Raw genomic sequence first — 22,236 nt, 5'->3', positions numbered from 1 at the left:
TGTGTGTGTGCGCGTGTGTGTGTGTGTGAGTGTGTCTGCGCGCGTATGTTGTGTGTGTGTGTGTATTGGTCTCTGTTTGTCCCTATAAAACTCACTTTATCCCTATCAGATACACTCTACCTACCTACCTACAGTAGCGCGTATTCAGGTCAGCCACTTGCAACACTGTTGCCATTTATCCCCTAGTGTTCAGTACAGTGACGTCACTGACGCTGGAAATTTTGAGACTATAAATATCGACTTGGGGATTTCCACATTTTGTAGCTATACATATATACTAGAATTCATAAACAGGAACGTCACTCAAGCTGAGGCTATAAAAAGATAGTGGGATTTTCCAAAGGAAAAACCCACAAGTTGGAGCTATAAATAGATAGTGGGATTTCATAGGAATTTCAGCTGATTATAGATACATAGGTATTTATCCATGATCGTCACAGAAGTTGATATTGTAAGTAGTTACTAATTTTATCCATTTTATAGTGTGTGTGAGTGTGTGTGTGTGTGTGTGTGTGTGTTCTCGTACGTTGTGTAGATCGTATATTTGGTTGTTTTCTTTTCTTCCTCCCGAGTGTGGATAGTATATTTGGGGTTTGTTTTTTTCCTTTTCCCTCTGTGTGTGTGTGTGTGTGAGAGTGTGTGTGTGTGTGTGTGTGTGTGTCTGCGCGCGTATGTTGTGTGTGTGTATGTGTGTGTGTGTATTGGTCTCTGTTTGTCCATATAAAACTCACTTTATCCCTATCAGATACACTCTACCTACCTACCTACAGTAGCGCGTATTCAGGTCAGCCACTTGCAACACTGTTGCCATTTATCCCCTAGTGTTCAGTACAGTGACGTCACTGACGCTGGAAATTTTGAGACTATAAATATCGACTTGGGGATTTCCACATTTTGTAGCTATACATATATACTAGAATTCATAAACAGGAACGTCACTCAAGCTGAGGCTATAAAAAGATAGTGGGATTTTCCAAAGGAAAAACCCACAAGTTGGAGCTATAAATAGATAGTGGGATTTCATAGGAATTTCAGCTGATTATAGATACATAGGTATTTATCCACGATCGTCACAGAAGTTGATATTGTAAGTAGTTACTAATTTTATCCATTTTAGTCTAAACCATTGTAACTTAATTTTCGGGGATATGTTTATTTTCCTTTAAATTCTGGGACAATTTCGTCATTTTAACGTTACTTTTAGTCACATCCATTTTGTCGTTGAGCATTTCCTTGATTATAGCTATTTATAGCATCATTACAATTATGCAAATTTTTGAACACCCCAGCAAGATTTCAGGTCTTGGTAATGCTTTATATATAAATCCCACGCTTGTACTAGGGTATGTATGTTTCTGTCTCTGTTGTGTTTGACCCTCTACCATCATTGTCCCTAGATAGTCCCACCATGTTCAATTCCCCTTGACGCTATACAGATCCACCATGTTCAATTTCCATATGTTAAATTCCCTTGAGGCTATATCCCCCAGGGGTTTCCGTAATGTTAAATTTCCCATTGTCCCTAGACAGTCCCACGATCTATTCCCCATGTTAAATTTCCCTTGTACGTAAAGTGACCCACGATTTATTCCCATGTTAAATTCCCCTTGTACGTATATTGACCCACGATTTATTGCCATGTTAATTCCCCTTGTACGTATATTGACCCACGATTTATTCCCATGTTAAATTCCCCTTGTACGTATATTGACCCACGATTTTTCGCCATGTTAAATTTCCATTGTACGTATATTGACCCAGTGGTGTTTTTAATGCTAATTCCCATTGTACGTGTAGTATCCCCCTTCACTACTGCCAGTTGTGTGCCTCGGCAAACAAGGACCTGCTTAAGAAACTGGACGGCATACAATATTGTAGCAAATTTGGAGTATGTGCACTTGGTTGTAGCGCCCCGTTTTAAGCAATTCTTAGATTTGTGTGATTACTTGTTTGATTATTGGAATTCGGCGCCATGGAAATATTCCTGGCCTGAACTAATGAGCTAATTAATAGGAGCAAACGTCACGGAGTGAAGTGTTAGTGTGTTTCCATGATGTCCTGGTTCACTAGTGGTGAATTCCGACCAAAACCGAATGAATGTCCCTTTCGTAAAATAGTACATATTAAAATCTAGTGGCATACATTGGTAGCGTGACTGTAAGGACAGTACTTACGGTATTAAACCGGTAAATTACACAAGGGAATAAATAAAAAGGGACTTGGCAGACACTGTTTATGTCGCCATGTGGGCAAATATGGTGCAGTTATATCGGCGAAATGTGCCTGGAAAGCATACATTGACTGGCCTAAGGTGGCGGAGTTAAAATAGTTCCCATTGTTAGGGAGTACTCATATATGTTCTAAGGCGTGAACGGTTGGTGGTACGGAAACATAATGAAGCCAAAACACGCAGATGTACGGTTGATAGATAGTTGGCAGTTTGGTTTATCTGTGGTCTTGCATTAATTAGAGGACAATTTAGGTATAGAATGGACACGTCGGGCTTTCTAATTTACAACTGAGGTTGTATGGAAGTCTTTGGAAAGTCGGGGAAACTTATGACTTCTAGCGAGAATCGCGCCAGGGTTTGACAACCGCTCGGTCAAGTAAATACCCCTGTGCGTGTAACAATATAAAGCACTTAGACTATGTACGGGGACTCTACCTAACATCTCACTCGAGGAGCTACAAATACTGACGGGAGATCTACCGCTGCACCTCAGACGAGAAGAGCACATATTGAGATTATGCTACTAGAAACTCAGTACATCAAGACACCAACCCAACCAAAATGATGATTAAAAAATGCAACATTCCGTTCAGGCAAAAACGAGCTCTAAACCACCCAGCAGGTAAGAAAATACACACACACTCTGTGATGAAATTCAACTATCCGGAATTCAAGCAGAACAATAAAAAAAATAAAGATCCTGACCCTTGGAAAAACTGCACGTCCAAAACAAACCTGCCCAGAATAATAGGATCCAAACTACAAAAATCCACCAAAAATACAAACATAATTTTCCCTACACAACAGCCCCACTTTCCCTTATCCTTATACAGTCCCAGTATTCCCTGTGTTCAATTCTTATTGTCCGTATATCGTTCCAGGATGATCTGAACACTCTTGTCCGTATATCGTCCGGGGATGCATGGTCTTGTAATGTATTTCACCATTGTCCGTATATCGTCCCCATACACTACTGACATATTTTCAAGAAAAGTTTCATATGATATCGCTAATATGGATGCAGTGGATACTGACTACAGGGTCGGCAGGTTTACAAAATTATATAGATGTATAAAAGTTATTATAAAAATTCAACAAATATTTTTGACTTGAAATGTTGAAGAAAAAATTAGCTAGGTTATTGCCGTTTGTTCCATCTATGAATTTTAAATTAGTGTATTGCTACTTGAAATCAATGTAACAAAACATCTACATTTCTGTTGTTTTAACTTTTTTGTGTAGGGTAACACTTTTTTTTTTGGTTAAAAAAGCGATTTTGTTTTATAAATGTACACGGTTTGCAGTTATTTGGTATTAATATATTCTTTTATCCAAGAAACAAAAAGCAAATTTTCAAATGTAGTCCAGTGGCAGTTACTATTTTCCTTTAGAATTCCCCCAAAACTAGGGATTTTCTTCCAACTAGGGGTATCATTCATCTTTCGAATTAAGAAGGCACCTCCCCTCCGAACAATAACTTTATAAGTCAGTATCGATAGCCTTTTGTTCTTTTCTACAGTGCCTATACTTTATGTTTTCTGTAAATGTCTGAACCGGGTACTAGAATAGTTTTAATCCCAGCTGTAACTAAGGGGTAAGGGTAACGGGCAAATATCTGGTAAAATTTCGAAAAGTCTATACCACCGACATCTCAGTTCATTCAGTACAGTCAACCTAAAACTACAAGGGTTTTATGTCAGTTAAATTATTCTGTAACTTGCTTAAAAGTCAAATAAATGCAAACAGTAGAACAATTTACCATGACTTCTCTCCTTCCGTATATTTACCTTTTGCTTACCGACCATGCCACAGATGGCATAAGCGCAAAGGCTATTTTATGTCAGTATACTATTTAAAAAAGAAAGAAAGCAGTTGAAGCTTTCATCTGTAGAGAAAGTTCGGAACGAAATAGGACCTTGAATCTAGTTCATACACTTATTATTTACAATTTTAACGCGAAGTTGCATCTAGTCATGCAAAATAAATATGCAAGCCCATATTTAGTGTCGCAATATGTCGTCTACGGGAGGTAACTCGTGAAAGCTCACAACCATGTCCCAACCGATAAGTTTGAGAGTCGCGTCGTGAAATATCAATACCAAGACACACAATCTATGCGAAAGATCAGTTATTTTTGTATCTACAAACTATACACGAACAAAATTAATCAAATTAAGATGTTTGGTCAAACAAGATATATTGTCCAGCATGATATTTCGGATTCACTGAGAATATATAAGGAAAACAACCGAATTCTTCCGTAGCTAGACTGATACACTGAATGTTTTAAGAATTCGTATATCAATTTGGTGTTCGACTATAAATTCCTCTTTAAAATCAGTCCACCAACTCGAAAATAAAAAATACTATAAAAAGAAACGTGCTCTAGATGAGCCAATCATCCCAAGTTAATGTAAAGTCTGTCAAATGTGATAAACAGTTGCATGTAACGAAACAAAATGAACTACTTGCCAGGAACTGCCAGTTTAATTGAGGAAATCGATAGTTAGTGAAAACACAATAGCTAATATTTGATATTTCTTTGCTGTCGTTTAGTGATTTAATTCTCTATCGTACTGCTGCCTTGTATTTAGGTCCCAACAAGTTTCTCCACTCTGTTGGTGAATATTGAGCTCTGTCCCCTACCGCTCAACATTTACTTATATTTTCTCTCACACACCCTCTCTTCATTTTAATGCTTTTCTGTAATAGTCCGAGTTACAGCTATCTAAGGGGTGGGGTGGGGTGGGGGAATGGCAAGGGTCTGAGGAAGCTTGAACTACTGTAATATGTGTGCAGTACCAGAGACGTACAGTAAAGAAATATGAAACCACCTGACTGTCTTTGTATTATCTGGTGGCACCCGTATTATATGTAAACGAAGGTGCCAACATGGCGTGTGTCTAGGTAAGGGGCCTTTTATGCTTGCATGGAGTAAGGAGTCCAGGATGTAAAGAAACCAGAAACTGTATTTATGGTAGTAAGGAGGTGATAACTCTTTAGCTAGATGTTTTAAGAGTGAAAATTTTGACATTAATGAGTTTTTAGAAGTCAAAGATTGTTGATGACATTTTGATAATATGTAAAGTGAGTTGATAACAAATTAAATGTTGAGGACATATTGCGACACAGTTCCACAAATCTGAATCACGTATTTCATAATCATTAGATAAGTGAGGTTTTTGTTCATTTTCAGACCCTAAATATTGTCCTTTGACCCTGGATAGGCCCATAAAAGTAAAATTAAGTGTCTAAATGATAACAAATATGAAATTGTTGAAGAAATTCATGAAATAGAGCAGCTGGTACATATTTGAAATTTTGGACAGATAAACAGATAAAGTTATTTGAAGGACAGAATACTATAATAATATTCAAATCATGGATAAGAACCTTAAAATTTGATTTCTTAAAGCATGTGCACTGAGTATAAAATTTATTTAGCTTGTAAATAATGCAAAAATGCATCAAAAATCACGCAAGAGATATTGTCTGCCAATTTGACTATCAATTCCACACATGCCCTTGGACTCATTCATCACATCCTGAGATCCTTGACTTAAAAAATTTCAAAGATAATGTGCCGTTTTTATTGTTATGTTAAATATTGATGATGTTTCCAAGAGATATAATAGAACAATAAGATAAAACAAAATTTTTAGATGCAAAATGATGTGTTCTTGCAGTATAGCTTCTCCGATAGCACTCTTGCATAGTTGAACAGTGCTGGATGATGTTACTGTGATCTTTTGACAATAAAAGACCGTGGGGAGTTGCCAATCTTTGTATTGTATGTCTCTGACAAAACATATACTCCTAAGGGTTGTTGAGCCATAATTAAGGGATTTTGACTCAAGTGTTATTTTTTATTGGACTTTTCTTTTTCAAAATCCTGTTGCAGATTCAAAAGAAGGTATTCGGGAGAATTATATGCATTGGACCTGGTTAACATCTGATATAGTTTCAGTATTGTTTTAAGTACAGATTTTTCTCACATATTTTTATCTATCTTCTGAATTGTGATTTGTTAAGCTAATAAATTCCAGAATTATTCTGACTTGTTTAGCAGCTAAATCCCTTAGCAGAAAAAAAAACAAGAGGTGCATCTGGTCATATGGTAATATCATTTGACATCAGCTCACACTGGTGGATTTAAATACTGCTGAAATTCTGAAAATTAAGCACTCAATACACTGATTACCAGTCTAAGTTTGATTTTTGTCATTTGTTTTTCTGTTCTTAAGACTAAGCCTTATGTTCTAGATGCTAGGAGTTTGTTTTTAGCGTTAATCAAGTTTTCAACCCTAATGAATGTAATCACCTTGTAAGGTGTTTTCAGTATCAATCAAGTTTCTTTGATTTATTTCAGGTATAAATTAAACTTTTGAAAAGGTAGGAGTAGGAGTTAGGATGCATATTGATGATGTACAGTTAGAGTTATTGGCCTTTCTTTAATATCATGCACACCAGTAATCATTAGAATGTAGAATACATAAACAATCTTTTTACTTGCAGAGAAACTGCTCGTAGTGTTAAGAGATGGAAGAACCTTAATAGGTTATTTGAGAAGTATAGATCAATTTGGTAAGTCAGATGCATGCATAGGTTAATTTGGTAAGTCCAGTGACTGCATATATCAATATGGTAAGTCCCATGAATGCAAATATCAATTTGGTAAGTCAAATGCATGCATATTTCAAGTTGATAAGTTCAAGGAATGCATAGATCAGTTGGTAAGTCCAGTAAATGCATAGATCAGTTGGTAAGTCCAGTGAAGGCATGGATCAGTTTCAAAATTATGGTTCATCAAGCTCTTGGTCAACACCTGTTTGTGATGGTCAGTAGACTGTCTCACACTTATGAATCAATAAATAGGGTTGGAGATGAATTTAGAACTGGGTATACTGTGTTGTTGGGTTCCACACAGGACTGAAAATGCTGGGACTTCATCCTCTAGCTTAAAGCAGATAATTTAGGAAAATTAGAGAAATAAAAGACAAGAGGGAGTGGACAATCACATTGTACATGTTGTTTTCATGAAATTTAAATAACAAAGATATATTTATTGGGCAGTATTTCTTTATTTTTACCCGAACACAGTTCAGAGAGATGAGATGTGCAAGTTAGTACAAAAATTGTGTGATAGCCTTTTGGGCTTCCCTTAGATGTAAATTTTTTTTCACATCGATTGTTAGTGGCATTTATTACAAATGATAATTATCAAGGTTACAAAAGCTTGCTTAATATGTAATTGCTACTTTCATATGTGATCCCCTTCAGTAAAGACTCACCTTATTATAATGTCACTTTCCCTCTCAATAAAGACTCCCCTTCTTATAGTGCCACTTTCTTGCTGTGGAATGGTGGTCTTAAAAGGCCCCAAAAATATGTTTTAACATTTCATTGGTTTTAAAATTAGGGTAGGTAGGTAGTTTTTTTAAAATAAACATATATATGTGTGTGTGTGTGTGTATATATATATATATATATATATATTATTAGTATATATAATGTATTGAGCACTTAAAGTACTGGGCAAAAGTAACTCACTTAGATGCACCAGTCAGTTTTGGATATTATTTTTTTAGTTGTGAATTTTTGGGCATTTTTTTGTTTGTTTTTGACCATGGAAGAAGAAAGTGCTAAGGTTGGCAGAGGAAAACATGGATGGTTGGCCAACCAGAAGCACCTATTTTTGTTGGGCCTAAGAGGTGGACCAATGCAGTTGTGTATTCTCCTAGTAACTACATCCTTCCACTTTATGAGGGCTTTTTCAAAGGCAAGTCTTTAAGATTAGGACCATCTTCACAGATTCTTATGGGACTATTTAGTTGTTAAGAATGGACCTGAATTTACTTTTAATTCCATTTTGGGTGGAAAAATCTTGCATGAAACTGGTATCAGTATGCAGCACTTTAGCGGCCTTGCCATGCTGGGAAATATTTCCATGTATTTGTCATCATTCAGCAATACACATTCCTATCCAAATCTGATATCTGGTGCCCCTTTGACTCTAAATCAGGCCCCTCTCATGTTGTCTGATGGGCCTGTAAAGAAATGTATGTTATCTAATTTGCCTGAAAGTATTCTTGAGCCTGCCAACCAAATGCTGCATTTTTATTTTGAAGTTCTTGAAAGACACTGGTAAGTTATTGATACTCAGCTTGCTGCTGAACTCTGTTTGTAAATCCCTCCACATTATGAAGATTGTTTGGTTAACTGTATCAAAAGCTATACAGTTTGTGTGTATAAAGCTCAGCAATGTCCTCTGAATAGGGAACAGTGCTATCTCTGTTGTCCATATTTCATTGGTAAGATACAATTAGCATTCATTTGTACAGCATGAATAATAACATTATTAAGCTGTCCCTTTCTCATACTGACTTTTTAATTCATTGCTGATTAAATATATCGAGGAGTACCTATGCGATGCTTTGACATTAAGGTAAGCTAGGGAGTTAGTGACCAAGCCCCACAATACAATGATCTTTCACTCTTACAAAACTGAGATCATTACATTATATTTAAATCCATTTAGTTCATAGAGTTGATAGCCATTGATTTTACTGATATGGAGTGTGTCTTTTCTGTAATTGTGAAACATTCAAAATACTATTACACATACTTAATATGGACTTGAAATATCCAAAATACTATCATACATACTTAATACAGACTTGAAATATCCAAAATACTATCACACATACTTAATATGGACTTGAAATATCCACAATACTATCACACATACTTAATATGGACTTGAAACATCCAAAATACTATCACACATACTTAATATGGACTTGAAATATCCAAAATAATATCACACATACTTAATATGGACTTGAAACATCCAAAATACTATCACACATACTTAATATGGACTTGAAATATCCAAAATAATATCACACATACTTAATATGGACTTGAAACATTCAAAATACTATCACACATACTTAATATGGACTTGAAATATCCAAAATACTATCACACCTACTTAATATGGACTTGAAACATCCACAATACTGTCAAACATACTTAATATGGACTTGAAACATCCAAAATACTATCACACATACTTAATATGGACTTGAAACATCCAAAATACTATCACACATACTTAATATGGACATGAAACATCCAAAATGCTGTCACACATACTTAATATGGACTTGAAACATCCACAATACTGTCAAACATACTTAATATGGATTTGAAATATCCAAAATACTATCACACATACTTAATATGGACTTGAAATATCCAAAATAATATCACACATACTTAATATGGACTTGAAACATCCAAAATACTATCACACATACTTAATATGGACTTGAAATATCCAAAATAATATCACACATACTTAATATGGACTTGAAATATCCAAAATACTATCACACATACTTAATATGGACTTGAAACATCCACAATACTGTCAAACATACTTAATATGGACTTGAAACATCCAAAATACTATCACACATACTTAATATGGACATGAAACATCCAAAATGCTGTCACACATACTTAATATGGATTTGAAACATCCAAAATACTATCACACATACTTAATATGGACATGAACCATCCAAAATGCTATCACACATACTTAATATGGACTTGAAATATCCAAAGTACTATCACACATACTTAATATGGACATGAAACATCCAAAATGCTGTCACACATACTTAATATGGATTTGAAACATCCAAAATACTATCACACATACTTAATATGGACTTGAAACATCCAAAATACTATCACACATACTTAATATGGACTTGAAATATCCAAAATAATATCACACATACTTAATATGGACTTGAAATATCCAAAATACTATCACACATACTTAATATGGACTTGAAACATCCACAATACTGTCAAACATACTTAATATGGACTTGAAACATCCAAAATGCTATCACACATACTTAATATGGACTTGAAACATCCACAATACTGTCAAACATACTTAATATGGACTTGAAGCTTATGTTTTTGCTGGTTATTAAAATTAAGTCAGGACTTAAGGCTCCTGTGTTTGCTGGTAATTATAATAAGGTCAGTGCCTCTCTGACTTCATTTTTAGCTCAATTGGTCATTGACCAGAAAAGCTAATGGGATGGTCTGTTTTCCATTGTCTGTCCATTAGTACAAGTCTGTTATTGCAACGTCTCATAAAATACTTGGAGGATTGCAATGAAACTTCACACTCACATTCATCCTGTAGTCTAGTTTGTCCAAAGTGAAAATGGTGCCACTTGGAAATCTGATATGGCCACTACAGTGGCCATCTTGAAAATCTTGTTATCTCTACTTCTCTGAAATGGATGGTCATAAGAACATGGGGCTTGCATTAAAATAGACTTTTTATGATGTTTAGTTCGTCTTATATGAAAATTGACCAATCTGATGTCCAATATGACCACTACATTGTCCATGTTGAATTTTTTTTGTTGCCACATTTCCTAAATGGATAAATGGATAGTCATATGAACATAAGGTCATCACAGAATATGGGATAGTGTGATAGCCCTATGCATGGTGAAATATTTGTATATTCATTTCTTCCTCCTAACTGTTATTTGCAAATTCAATTTCTTGTTGACATAGTGACAGTTTCCAAAAGAGGTATTGTTTTGGTGAGTACCAATTGGAATACTCAAAGTTTCAGTTACACTGTCCGTTTAAAACATCTTTTGGACAAGGTAGCTGACAAGGCTGTATGTTGTTTTGGGTTTAACACCATTTTACATGGCAGTCAGTGTACTTAGTGAAGGAAGGGACCAGAAAAATCCTGGGACAAACCACTGACTCGTGGGAAGCTACTGGCAAGCTTTCTCACCTAACCCACGCTAGTTGAGGTGAGATGTCGGTGATCTGTGAAGGCGAGTACTTTAGACCACTCAGCCACCCAGCGTCTGAACATGTTAGATGTGCTTATAAGCTTTTAGGTTACTATAATGATGGAATGGAGCAAAAGGTCGTATATAATATCATTGCAGGTTGGCAACATATAAAATGCTTGGAAATATTCTATCGTCTGAACATAATGTCTGATGATGATGATATTCTAGTTTGGATTGTAAGAAATATTTTCACATAGCATTGAATTTCCATTTGGCCTTTCTTGTTTGATATCTGTGAAAGCTTATTTTTGATTTGGATCCCCATTATACAAGTTTTCACCTTTTAAAAGCTCACAATGGTTTTGATTTTTGTTTAAAAATTTGGACTAAATTTGCCAGGTTGATTTGCCATACCAAGGAATCGTATATCTGGTACACATTTAGGAGTTTTCATTTCATTTATGGCTTGGATTTTTTCAGGATCAGGTTGGCAACCATTTCGTCAACAACACACCAAAGAAACCTAATGGATGATCTTGAAAATTAACACTTTACAGCGTACAAAGTGATCTCTGAATTTTCATTTGATTTCATAACTTTTTCTACTTTTTCATCATGTTGTTTTGTGTTTGTCAAAAACCAGAACATCATCCCTGTGACATGTTGGTTACCCATCAAGCTCTAGAGTTTTTGACATCCTTTTCTGAACAAATTTGGTCAATCCACCTGCTTCAGAATGGAAGCTGACTAAAATAAAACCTACAGAAAGGGAGCAATGGAAGTTGCAAGGTGGCATGAATCTTCTGACAGGTTTATCTGCCAAAAGCCTGAGTTTGCATTGAGTTTGGTGAAAAAATTGCACATGCTAGCATGGCTAGAGATTCTTTGACTGAACATAGCAGGTGATTCTCAGTTTTAACTGATTCTTTCAGTTTAGTTAGATCCATGCAAAGTTTTAATGTAATGTTTGATTTTGGCATGACAACAATTTCCACACACCAGTCTGTGGACTTGTATACATTTAAAATAACCTTTTTTCTCATTCTATCCAACACCTCTTGGACTTAATGCAGTAAAGGGATAATGATCTTTCTTGGGGCAGATAAGACATAAGGTTTGGCATTTTTTGTCCAGAGTTGTTTTATAGAACCATTTTGTTTTCCCTGCATATAAGATATATACATTTTTGTAGGAAATCAAATTATATCCAGAACTTTCAAACAACTATCAAGACTTGCACAATGACTGTCATCTTGTGGTATAAATGGAATGGACTCATCCATATCATAGTATATTGTAAGGATGATTGCTACTTTCACATGTGAAGAACTTTCATTAAACATGGCAGTATCCTGTGTTGCAGGAAAGTAATTGGTTTTGGAAAAGAAATAGAACAAATGTCCCTTAAAAAAGGTTGCAACAGTAGAATTGTAAGTAAATTCTGAATTTTCTTCATATTATTTATTGAATAAGGTAGGTTTGTCACAGGAAGAGTGTTTTCCATCAAAATCAAATAAAACAATTCTGTTCAATGAAGCCAATTTTTGTATGCATTGTAAATGTCGATTTTCAAAGCAGTTTAATCAAATGTTTAATTTTTTTTCCAGCTAACTTAGTCCTTCACAGAACAATAGAAAGGATACACGTTGGAAAGAAGTATGGGGACATTCCTAGAGGAATTTTTATTGTCAGAGGAGAAAATGTCGTGTTGTTAGGAGAAATTGTGAGTTTATATCACACACAACCACACACACACACACACACACACACGTAGATATTGTGAATCATAGGATTTGCTTACTGAGAATTAAATGTTGTACCTGAATCGTGCATTTCAACTTAGTTTGTACCACTAAATTTGGAAAGGAAAACAATCTAAAACCTTCAAGAAATTGTAATTGTAATTAGTTTGAAAACATACTGCATGTTCTTCAGATACTTTGATATGCAAAAGAAAAAATCCACAGGCAGCAATAAATTATTCCATACATAGCAATGTGATATCTAGTACTGATGATTCTGTACATAGCAATATAATATCTAGTACTGATGATTCTGTACATAGCAATGTAATATCTAGTACTGATGATTCTGTACATAGCAATGTAATATCTAGTACTGATGATTCTGTACATAGCAATGTAATATCTAGTACTGATGATTCTGTACATAGCAATGTAATATCTAGTACTGATGATTCCATACATAGCAATGTAATATCTAGTACTGATGATTCTGTATATAGCAATGTAATATCTAGTACTGATGATTCGGTACATAATGTAATATCTAGTACTGATGATTCTGTAGATGGCAATGTAATATCTAGTACTGATGATTCTGTACATAGCAATGTAATATCTAGTACTGATGATTCTGTACATAGCAATGTAATATCTAGTACTGATGATTCTGTACATACCAATGTAATATCTAGTACTGATGATTCTGTACATACCAAAGTAATATCTAGTACTGATGATTCTGTACATACCAATGTAATATCTAGTACTGATGATTTGGTACATAATGTAATATCTAGTACTGATGATTCTGTACATAACAATGTAATATCTAGTACTGATGATTCTGTACATAGCAATGTAATATCTAGTACTGATGATTCTGTACACACAATGTAATATCTAGTACTGATGATTCCATACATAGCAATGTAATATCTAGTACTGATGATTCCGTACATAGCAGTGTAATATCTAGTACTCATGATTCGGTACATAACAATGTAATATCTAGTACTCATGATTCGGTACATAACAATGTAATATCTAGTACTCATGATCCAAAATTGACTGAAGAATCACAGACTTTTTCTGTTTTGCACCTTTCTCATTGGAAGGGAAAATATATTAAAACAAGTCAACATTTAACCTGTTTACTTTGTCGACAAATTCATTTTACTGAGAAGAAATGATTAATGTTAATAAATCAATAGAAATAACAAACTATGAGATCACTATTTTACCCGTCATCCCCTTGCATGGACCCTGTATGTAGTTGGATTCTCCAGCATACGAACAGCAGATGAGAGCAGACAACCTTCCATTTTCCATTATGACATGTATTCATGTAAAGATTGACCATTTTTTTTTAAAAATTTTGCAAAGTATGAACTTTAAAAAAAGATGTGCAAACTCTATAATCTGCGAAGCAGTTTATACAGACATTGCACCATGCTTTTTTTGGTTTATACTTAGTTGAATTTTAAAAAAATAAACAGTCAATCCTTACAATTAAAGTCAACAGCATAAATGATGAAATAAACTCATAGTTTAATAACATTCTTTTATTTATCTTTATTTTTAATTTCATTCATAAGACACATTACAGAACAGTGAATATTTTTTAAAACCATGCCCACTTCTCAGTTGAGGATGTCACCACTTCATTAAAAAATCAAAATTATACTTGCACAATAGAAATCATCCTCCTCTTAGACTGTCATTGTTTTTGTTTTTTAAAACCATGCCCACATCTCAGTTGAAGACAGTGTCACCACTTCAGTAATAGAAATCATCACTCACAAAGACTGTTTCATTGTTTTTAGGCAAAACATGATTTTGTTCTTCATTGTCATCAATGTTTGGGACTATATACAAATCGCTGTGCAAAATGCCATTTCACATTGTACCGTGATGTCTTCATGTCAAGATATGTAAGCAGACAATGTTTGTTTATTCTTTTAAAGTGTATTTTACTTGTAACATTAGCAAAAATATCTCATTTATTTTATGGTTCATAAATCAAATCTTACATAAATCTGATTTTGAGTGATCCTATATTAAATATAGTCAGTATGGAGTATTAGGTACAGAAAAGTAGAGTAGGTGGGCATGGCTTTAAAATTGAAAAGGGCCTGGCCAATCAGATTTCTTTAAATCATAATGACAAAAGAAAAATTAAAATATACCATGATTATAAAAAAATTGTTGACTGTTTGCATGGGTTGTAAGTGCATATTGGTAAATGTTGGTATACACATTTTGTGCTTGGAATTCCATATATTAAATGCATTGACCAGTCTGCCAGGGTATGCTTGCTCTAGTGTGAAACACTATATGACTTCTTACCTAGTTTACTTCTAATGAACCGAATCATGTTTTCAATTACATTCTTTTTAATGCTTTCTTTTATTGAAAAGGGAATACAGATTTTAATAGTGTTAAATGCTCTGGTTTGTTGACTATGTTGGTGTGGTAAACATACTGCAAAGACTTTTATATTCTAGTGACACCTGTAAGTATAATTATAATACATCCTTAATTTATATGTTACATGAATAAATGTCATCATTTTCGTTTTAAAGACTAATTATAAAAAACAAATACACCAAGAACACAGCAACAATTTCTTCCACTATTATTTATAAGATATACAGACAACTGGACAACAAAAGAAGAATAATATATGTAACTATCAATCATTTTGATGTATCTTATCCAATAGAAAGGAATGCCTGAAATTAGCCTGCAACAAAATGTATGAGTGATGAGGTTTGTTTAAAAATCCCATTTTGCAATGAAAAATGCCAAGTTCTAGTTAGGGGACCCCATTTTATTGTTGGAGTCACCCCCAGTATATATATATATATATATATATATATATATATATATATATATATATATATATATATATATTAAAAATGACATGACCTTTGAAGAGTTGGTATAAAGCAACTTGATATATCAATAGTATTGGTATATCAAATTGTGAGTTGCCCATGGTGTATGAATACACATAATGAACATGTTTTTATAGATATTATACTCTCTAAACATGGATATGAATTTCTTGGAATATTACATTTAAAAAGGAGAAAATAACAAGAAAATGATTTTCAACAAAAAAGCCCAAAACATCCATACTCAATCCAGAAAATAAATGTTATTGAGCTCCACCCATTACAAGCTGAAATGAGTGGATGTTACACTAAAGAAAGATGTGAATGGCCTGGAGTATCTTGAACTCGATGAAAGGCAGACAAAAACAAGAACAGGAGACAATGTCAAGGACATCAGGGATATTAATCCTAAGATGTATGAAAACAAAAACAACAAAGAGAGAGATCCACTTGCTATCTACAAACGGTATGCTGAGCTAAGACCAGCAGACTTTTGTCAACATGAAGATCCTTTCTATATTGCGCCCAATATTATGCCAATCTCAGCGACAAACCCTTAATGGTTTAGGAAACAAGTCATTGGATACATCATGAAAAAAAGAAAAGAAAAGGCAAATATTACAGAAAGAAAGAAATTAACAAACACTAATAGCCAAAAGTACCTAATTCAGAAGTTAAGAGACAAAAACATTCCCCCAACTGATATCATGCAGATTTCAGGCCACAAAAATGTACAGTCTATAAACAGCTACTCAAACATTAGTGACAAACAAGAACAGACATACTCCAATTACCTGAGCAACACTGGCCACCCAAGTAATGATGCTGCCAACCCCCACCCCCACAACAAAGAAATTTCAAACTGCACAGCAACAGACTGTAGAATATCAAGTTCCCAAGTGCATAATATTCAACAGAATCAGATTATCAGCAACCCATTCTACGAATCAAACATCACCGTACAAAATATATTTATTATGAACCTCCCACAAAACGTGAATGAGATCCCTAACTGGGTTAACTTCTTTCAACAGGCAAATTCTCAAACAGGGCCCACATAGCAGAAATGTAGGAGAATTATTGACAGTAGGAATAGCGAAATATGGACAGAAACGATATCAGTGAAATGTAGTTAGGGTTAAATTGTTTAATTACCTCTTGTTCCTTCATTAGTTTGATGTTTCTGGCTCATACTGTTGCAATAGATGCAAATGGCCGCCCGATTACTATTCATGACATTGAACGCCACAAATTCATTGTTTGCGTGCCCATTATTAAATTTTTTTTTAATGTTAACTATCAGCCTTGTGTTTTAATTTCATTTAATATTGCTAAAGTGTACAGGAAATTATGAATCACTACAGAACTTCTTGTTTGAGCTTACATACATGCCTGGGGTTGTGAAGAGTTCACTCCCCTAAAGTGCTCTGTTTATGGCCATCAGTTTTATCTCCCATATAAAATGAAAACTTGTATGTGGTATAAATATTATATATGTATAGTGTGCACGCTGTATCAGTGATATACCACTTGTATATATTTTTCATTTAAAGGAAAATTGGCAAACCTCGTTTCCTTTTAATAAAAAATGTATACATCTTGTGGTATATCATTGATACAGCATACATACTAAACATATATTCTATATATATACCAAAAAACTTCAAGAACATCCTAGTCAGGGCAAAGCTAATGCCAATCACTGATCAAGACCACCCTAGTCAATCTGGCCCCTGTTGCAATAAAAGGTGCAAAACCTGTCAACATATGATAGAGACCAGGACATTTTCTAGCACATTGACTTGAGATCAGTAAACATACATGGTCTTAACAAAATGTGCAGAACAGAGAATGTCATTTATCTCATCACATGTAAAATCTATAGCCTTCAGTATGTCGGAAAAACTGAAAAGCTAAACAAAAGGATCAGCTTCATAGATCTGATTGGATGACAAAGAAGCTGTACAGAAGCCCAGTCACAGAACACTTCTCCTCCCCTGGCCACATTTTCTGTGATATAACACTTATTACAATTGTTCACAATCCCAACTGGAGTCTCCAAACCAGGAAAGAAAAGGAATCTTACTTGAACATTGAAACCAAGCGGTTTAAACCAAGAAGACTAGAAAATGCACAAATAAAATTATCATTTGCAGCCGACACATTTTCTTTTAAATAATTCTCTGAATTTGCTTAAGTCTATGACTACTATGACAATGATATATCCAGGATGTAATCTGCGCTTACATGAATTTACATGAAATAACAGATGTCTTTATGGCTTCTCAATTTCTAGGTCAATACAAATATTTTCCAGTATCAGCAACAAGCTGAAATAAACTAGTTGACACATAATAGAGTTAAAAAATTGAATTCCTGTAGAATCAGCCATGTAAAGTTTTGCAAACATAACCGTTTTTGTGATTTATTTGTTTGTCTTGTCTATGTTTTGTATTTGCCTCTGAAAAAGACTCATTCAAGAATCAAAAGCACTCAGGCCAGATATATACTAGTTTCGCACTGTTCGTTGTCAGTTTATTGCATTTATCTTAATCAGTCCCTGACACACATGATCCCTTGCTGGATCCAGTGCACTTAAAAGGATTGTTATTCGCCATATGATTTGTATTCTTTATATATATATATATATATATATATATATATATATATATATATATATATATATATATATATATATATATATATATGACATCAATGCACGAGTGTTATGTACTTCATTAGGGGACAGGGGCCCCGAGTGGCTGAGTGGTCTAAAGTGCTCACCGTTACAGATCACTGCCATCTCCCCTCTGTCTGCGTGAGTTCGAGTCTCAGGCTCGGCTAACGTGGGTACGCGAGAAAGCCTGCCAGTAGCTTCTTGTGGGTCGGTGGTTCTTTCCAGGGGTTTCCAGGGTTCTTCCCCCACCAATTATACTGGCCGCCATGTATAGCCTATCTCATGCTGAAAAATGGCGTTAAACCCTACAACAACAACAACAACAATCGTTAGGGGACTCATCATCTAGGTCAGTCTTCTGGTGTTACATTTATTCCATTACACTTTCTTTTCCACTCTAATTTTACAGCTTCACCCCAAAATTTCTAATTAAGGGATGCAAGGGTGAGAGGATCTTTGACTTTATAGTAGTGTCATGACATTAGTGGGTGATTTTTTATTAAGAGATTTTCTGTTTATAACTTGTGTATACATTTGATCAGACACTAAAATTAATATTAGGGGGTAAAACCATCAATGAAATCTGAAAAAATATTGCAAAATTACAGTGTTAATTGATTTGTTTTGTGTTCACCTGTATGTTACCAAAAACAGTGATTTAATGATTAGAGGAAAATTATTTTAAAAAATTGTGAGTTTAACATCTATTCCTTCCTTTTTTGTTGAAATTATGTGACATTAAATTGCAGGATCTTGAGAATGAGGGGAATACGAACCTGGAGGAGGTATCTATAGATGAGATTCTAGAAATGCAGAGAGATGAACAGCAGGAGAAACAACAGCAAGAAGAGAAAAAGAAGAAAGCCTTAATGGAGAGGGGATTACAGCCACACATGGACTTCCATGATGAAATGTACTAATGGGCCCGTGTGATTGGACAGTTTTTTATAATAATGTGCATAATGAGTGACTATCACCTTAATGCGTCTCTTGTTAAAAGTACACCAGCAGAAACTACTGTGGTAACCTTTATTTTTGAACTGTTAAATTGCGTCTGTCGGATTTCTCTTTTGCTCTACTGGTCATAGATCAGAAGAGCTGGGATAGTCTTTTTTTCTGAAATCCATCTGTCCATAAGCACAAGATTGTTGTTGCTTCTCATCCTAAACTTCACAGCAGATTGCTATGAAACTTTAAACTTCGCAGAAGATGCTATGAAACTTTAAAAACAGATTCATCCATCTTCACTAGCCAAGTTTCCGATATGTTAACCTATCTACTCCTTTGTGGATCGATAAGATATTTCAGTGCTTTGTCTTTGTGACATCTGTAGGATTTAATGAGTTGCCTCCCACAGTACGTAATGCAAATTTACCAATAGCATGTAACATTTGTGCATTGTACATTGACTGAAAATGGTGGAGGCAGTTGACTTCAGAAGGATACATATAGCTTTAAAATCAAAAGTATGACTACATACCAGAGAGTAGAAAATTGCTTATTTCTCAGTCCATTCCAGTTGTGTGCTCCCCTTGTCTCGATCCTGTAGGAACAGTGTTCAGATTTGAATAACTTTATTTTGATTGGATGTGGTGGCTTGCTGCTGCATCCAATGAAATTCACAGACCAGAAGCACAAAATATCTGATCAATCCACCAAGGTCTAGATAGGTTAACGTTTCGGAACCTTTGCTAGCGAAGATGACTTTCGTCCCATGATCTAGTTGCTCCTAAATGAAAATGGTGCCACACAGACATACAATGTAGCCACCACAGCAGCTAATTTGAAAATCTTGTTGCTGAAGATTATCAGAGATGGTTTCAACACAGCAGTTTAGATGAAGAAATGGTCTTATCTTGGATTCCTGAAAGAAATGTTCCTTGTTAAGCAGCAGACCCTTTGAGGGACTCTTGCTGGTGCTTTTTTGTTTGGCAAGCTTGGCTAAACAATTAATCTCACAAATCTTGTGTTTTTCCACTTTATGATTAATAAGCTTAAAGAAACTGGCTTCACATTTTTCTGTAAATAATTATATAATTTTTTTATTGTGATGATTAATATTTGATATGTATTTTCAGCATTTCTCAGTAGCAGTTTCTTGTTTTGTAACATACTTCACATATTGTCCAGAAGTAAGCCGTTCAAGGTATAGTTTTAAGGCGTTGCTTGATGTTCTCAAGTGAACAGACCTACATACATACCAGAACACACTGAATGTCACAAACCAGATGGTGAACCTGTTCATTTTGTTTATAACTATTTGAAAAAAATATCACCTAATGAAAACACTGCCAATTCTTTGCGTGAATAAAACAAAAAAAACCAAATTAGTCCTCTTCATTATATGTTCACATTTGTCTGTTATTTCACACAAAGTTTATCTTTATATCCTTCAATGAATTTGAATAAAATGATTGCAACACTTCTAAAATGTGCATTCTAATGTCTGCTCTTATCCTAATGCAATAAAATAAAATATATACGAAAACATATGCAGTTAAATGCTTTTTTATGTGATGACCAGTGGGTTTCACATTTTAGAATTTGGCTTCATTGGGTTGATGGCTTTAATAGCCTCTCAATGGATGTTAAGGAAAGTGATTTACAACAACAAACCCCAACCCCCAACCCATTACTAGAAACTTGTTAATGTATCTCTTTTCGATATCATAGAGAAAAACGATTTTTTATATTATTTTTTAGCCTAGTTGCAGTAGGTACCGTATTTCATGTAATTTTTCATACACGAAAAAATAATTATTAATTTCAGTGTACGAAAAATTATATGTAAAAGAAATAATTATCATTTGGTGGTACTGACCATGTACGAAAAATAAAGATATTATACCTGAACAAGTTCTACGGAACACACACTACTTGACAACCTAACGGTGCAAACATACAAAGTAAACATATATTTCCTGTCTCATTCTGCTCTCATCTCAAGAATCAAATTACAATAAAAATAAAAGTACACAAAAAGATTGTTGTTAGTGAACGAGAGAGAGAGAGGATTATGTCTCAGTGTGCAAACTTGTCTGCGTTTAGAGCATATGTAGCTGTTATGTTGTGTGATGTTGGCAAATTGATTAAGATGGTTTGAACATGTATTAGTTATGGGTATTGGTAAATTGTATGCAACGATATAAGTCCACATTGTCAAGAAATTAAGTGCAGCTTGTATTTTTACAACAACAGTAATCTCATTATCAAATTGTTATACAAAATAAAGAACTTGAAATCACATTTTAGTTAATGCACATGAGCACACGCATGTGCGAGATATAGAGAAAAGAAACAAAAATTTGTCAGTGTACAAGACCATATTTATTCAGGGTGTCTTTTATTTTGTAGCTTTTGCAAATAGAAAAAAAGACTACTTTTAGTTACCTGACAGTTGTGATAATCCTCATGTATTACGACCCTACTGTATTCAATTATCAATAAACACCGCTAAATCAACAATTCATTCTTGTATTAATTACGATGTACATTGTCACAACAACCACATGGCTATGCAGTGTTATTCACACAGTAGTTAAACATACTTAGCTCTTTGGTTATCCAGTTGAAACCAGATTGAGGGCAAGAATGGACAGAAGAGGTCAAGTCAGCGAGGCTGCCAGTAGGGAAATGAGGCTCTCTTTAGGGAAATGAAAATCTGCCAATGTGCTATAGAAGCCGTTTCCATACAGCATATATTATAAGGGCAAGCAATCATATGCATTACTTGTTATTCGAACTCGCCAGTAAAGATAATAGTGGGGTATATCGTAGAATAGATTTGCAATAAAATGTTTAATTATATCCAAGTCAAAACAGAACAAGCAAG

The 22,236-nt window shown here is 34.5% G+C and overlaps 1 protein-coding gene across 1 annotated transcript; it reads left to right on the top strand.

Moving 5' to 3' along the window:
• The first annotated feature begins 4,575 nt into the window (after positions 1-4,575).
• LOC149794764 (U6 snRNA-associated Sm-like protein LSm1) lies at positions 4,576-21,869 on the top strand. Its single transcript, XM_089964399.1, has 4 exons — positions 4,576-4,735; positions 6,746-6,814; positions 12,693-12,808; positions 19,154-21,869. The coding sequence occupies exons 1-4, from the start codon at positions 4,690-4,692 to the stop codon at positions 19,322-19,324; spliced, it is 402 nt and encodes a 133-aa protein (XP_089820525.1). The 5' UTR covers positions 4,576-4,689; the 3' UTR covers positions 19,325-21,869.
• Positions 21,870-22,236: the final 367 nt, after the last annotated feature.

Source organism: Sinohyriopsis cumingii, chromosome 7 (genome assembly GCF_028554795.1).
Source record: "Sinohyriopsis cumingii isolate HCF-2022 chromosome 7, ASM2855479v2, whole genome shotgun sequence".
Taxonomy (NCBI): domain Eukaryota; kingdom Metazoa; phylum Mollusca; class Bivalvia; order Unionida; family Unionidae; genus Sinohyriopsis; species Sinohyriopsis cumingii.
The sequence above is the reverse complement of the archived record's forward strand: the minus strand, read 5'-3'. Positions and strand labels throughout refer to the sequence as shown.

Excerpts from the sequence above, each read along its gene's own strand:
- LOC149794764 (XM_089964399.1), top strand. The coding sequence starts at position 4,690 with ATGAACTACTTGCCAGGAACTGCCAGTTTAATTGAGGAAATCGATA. Across the intron at positions 4,736-6,745 it reads TTTAATTGAGGAAATCGATA|AGAAACTGCTCGTAGTGTTA; the intron begins GTTAGTGAAAAC and ends TTTTACTTGCAG. Across the intron at positions 6,815-12,692 it reads GAGAAGTATAGATCAATTTG|CTAACTTAGTCCTTCACAGA; the intron begins GTAAGTCAGATG and ends TTTTTTTTCCAG.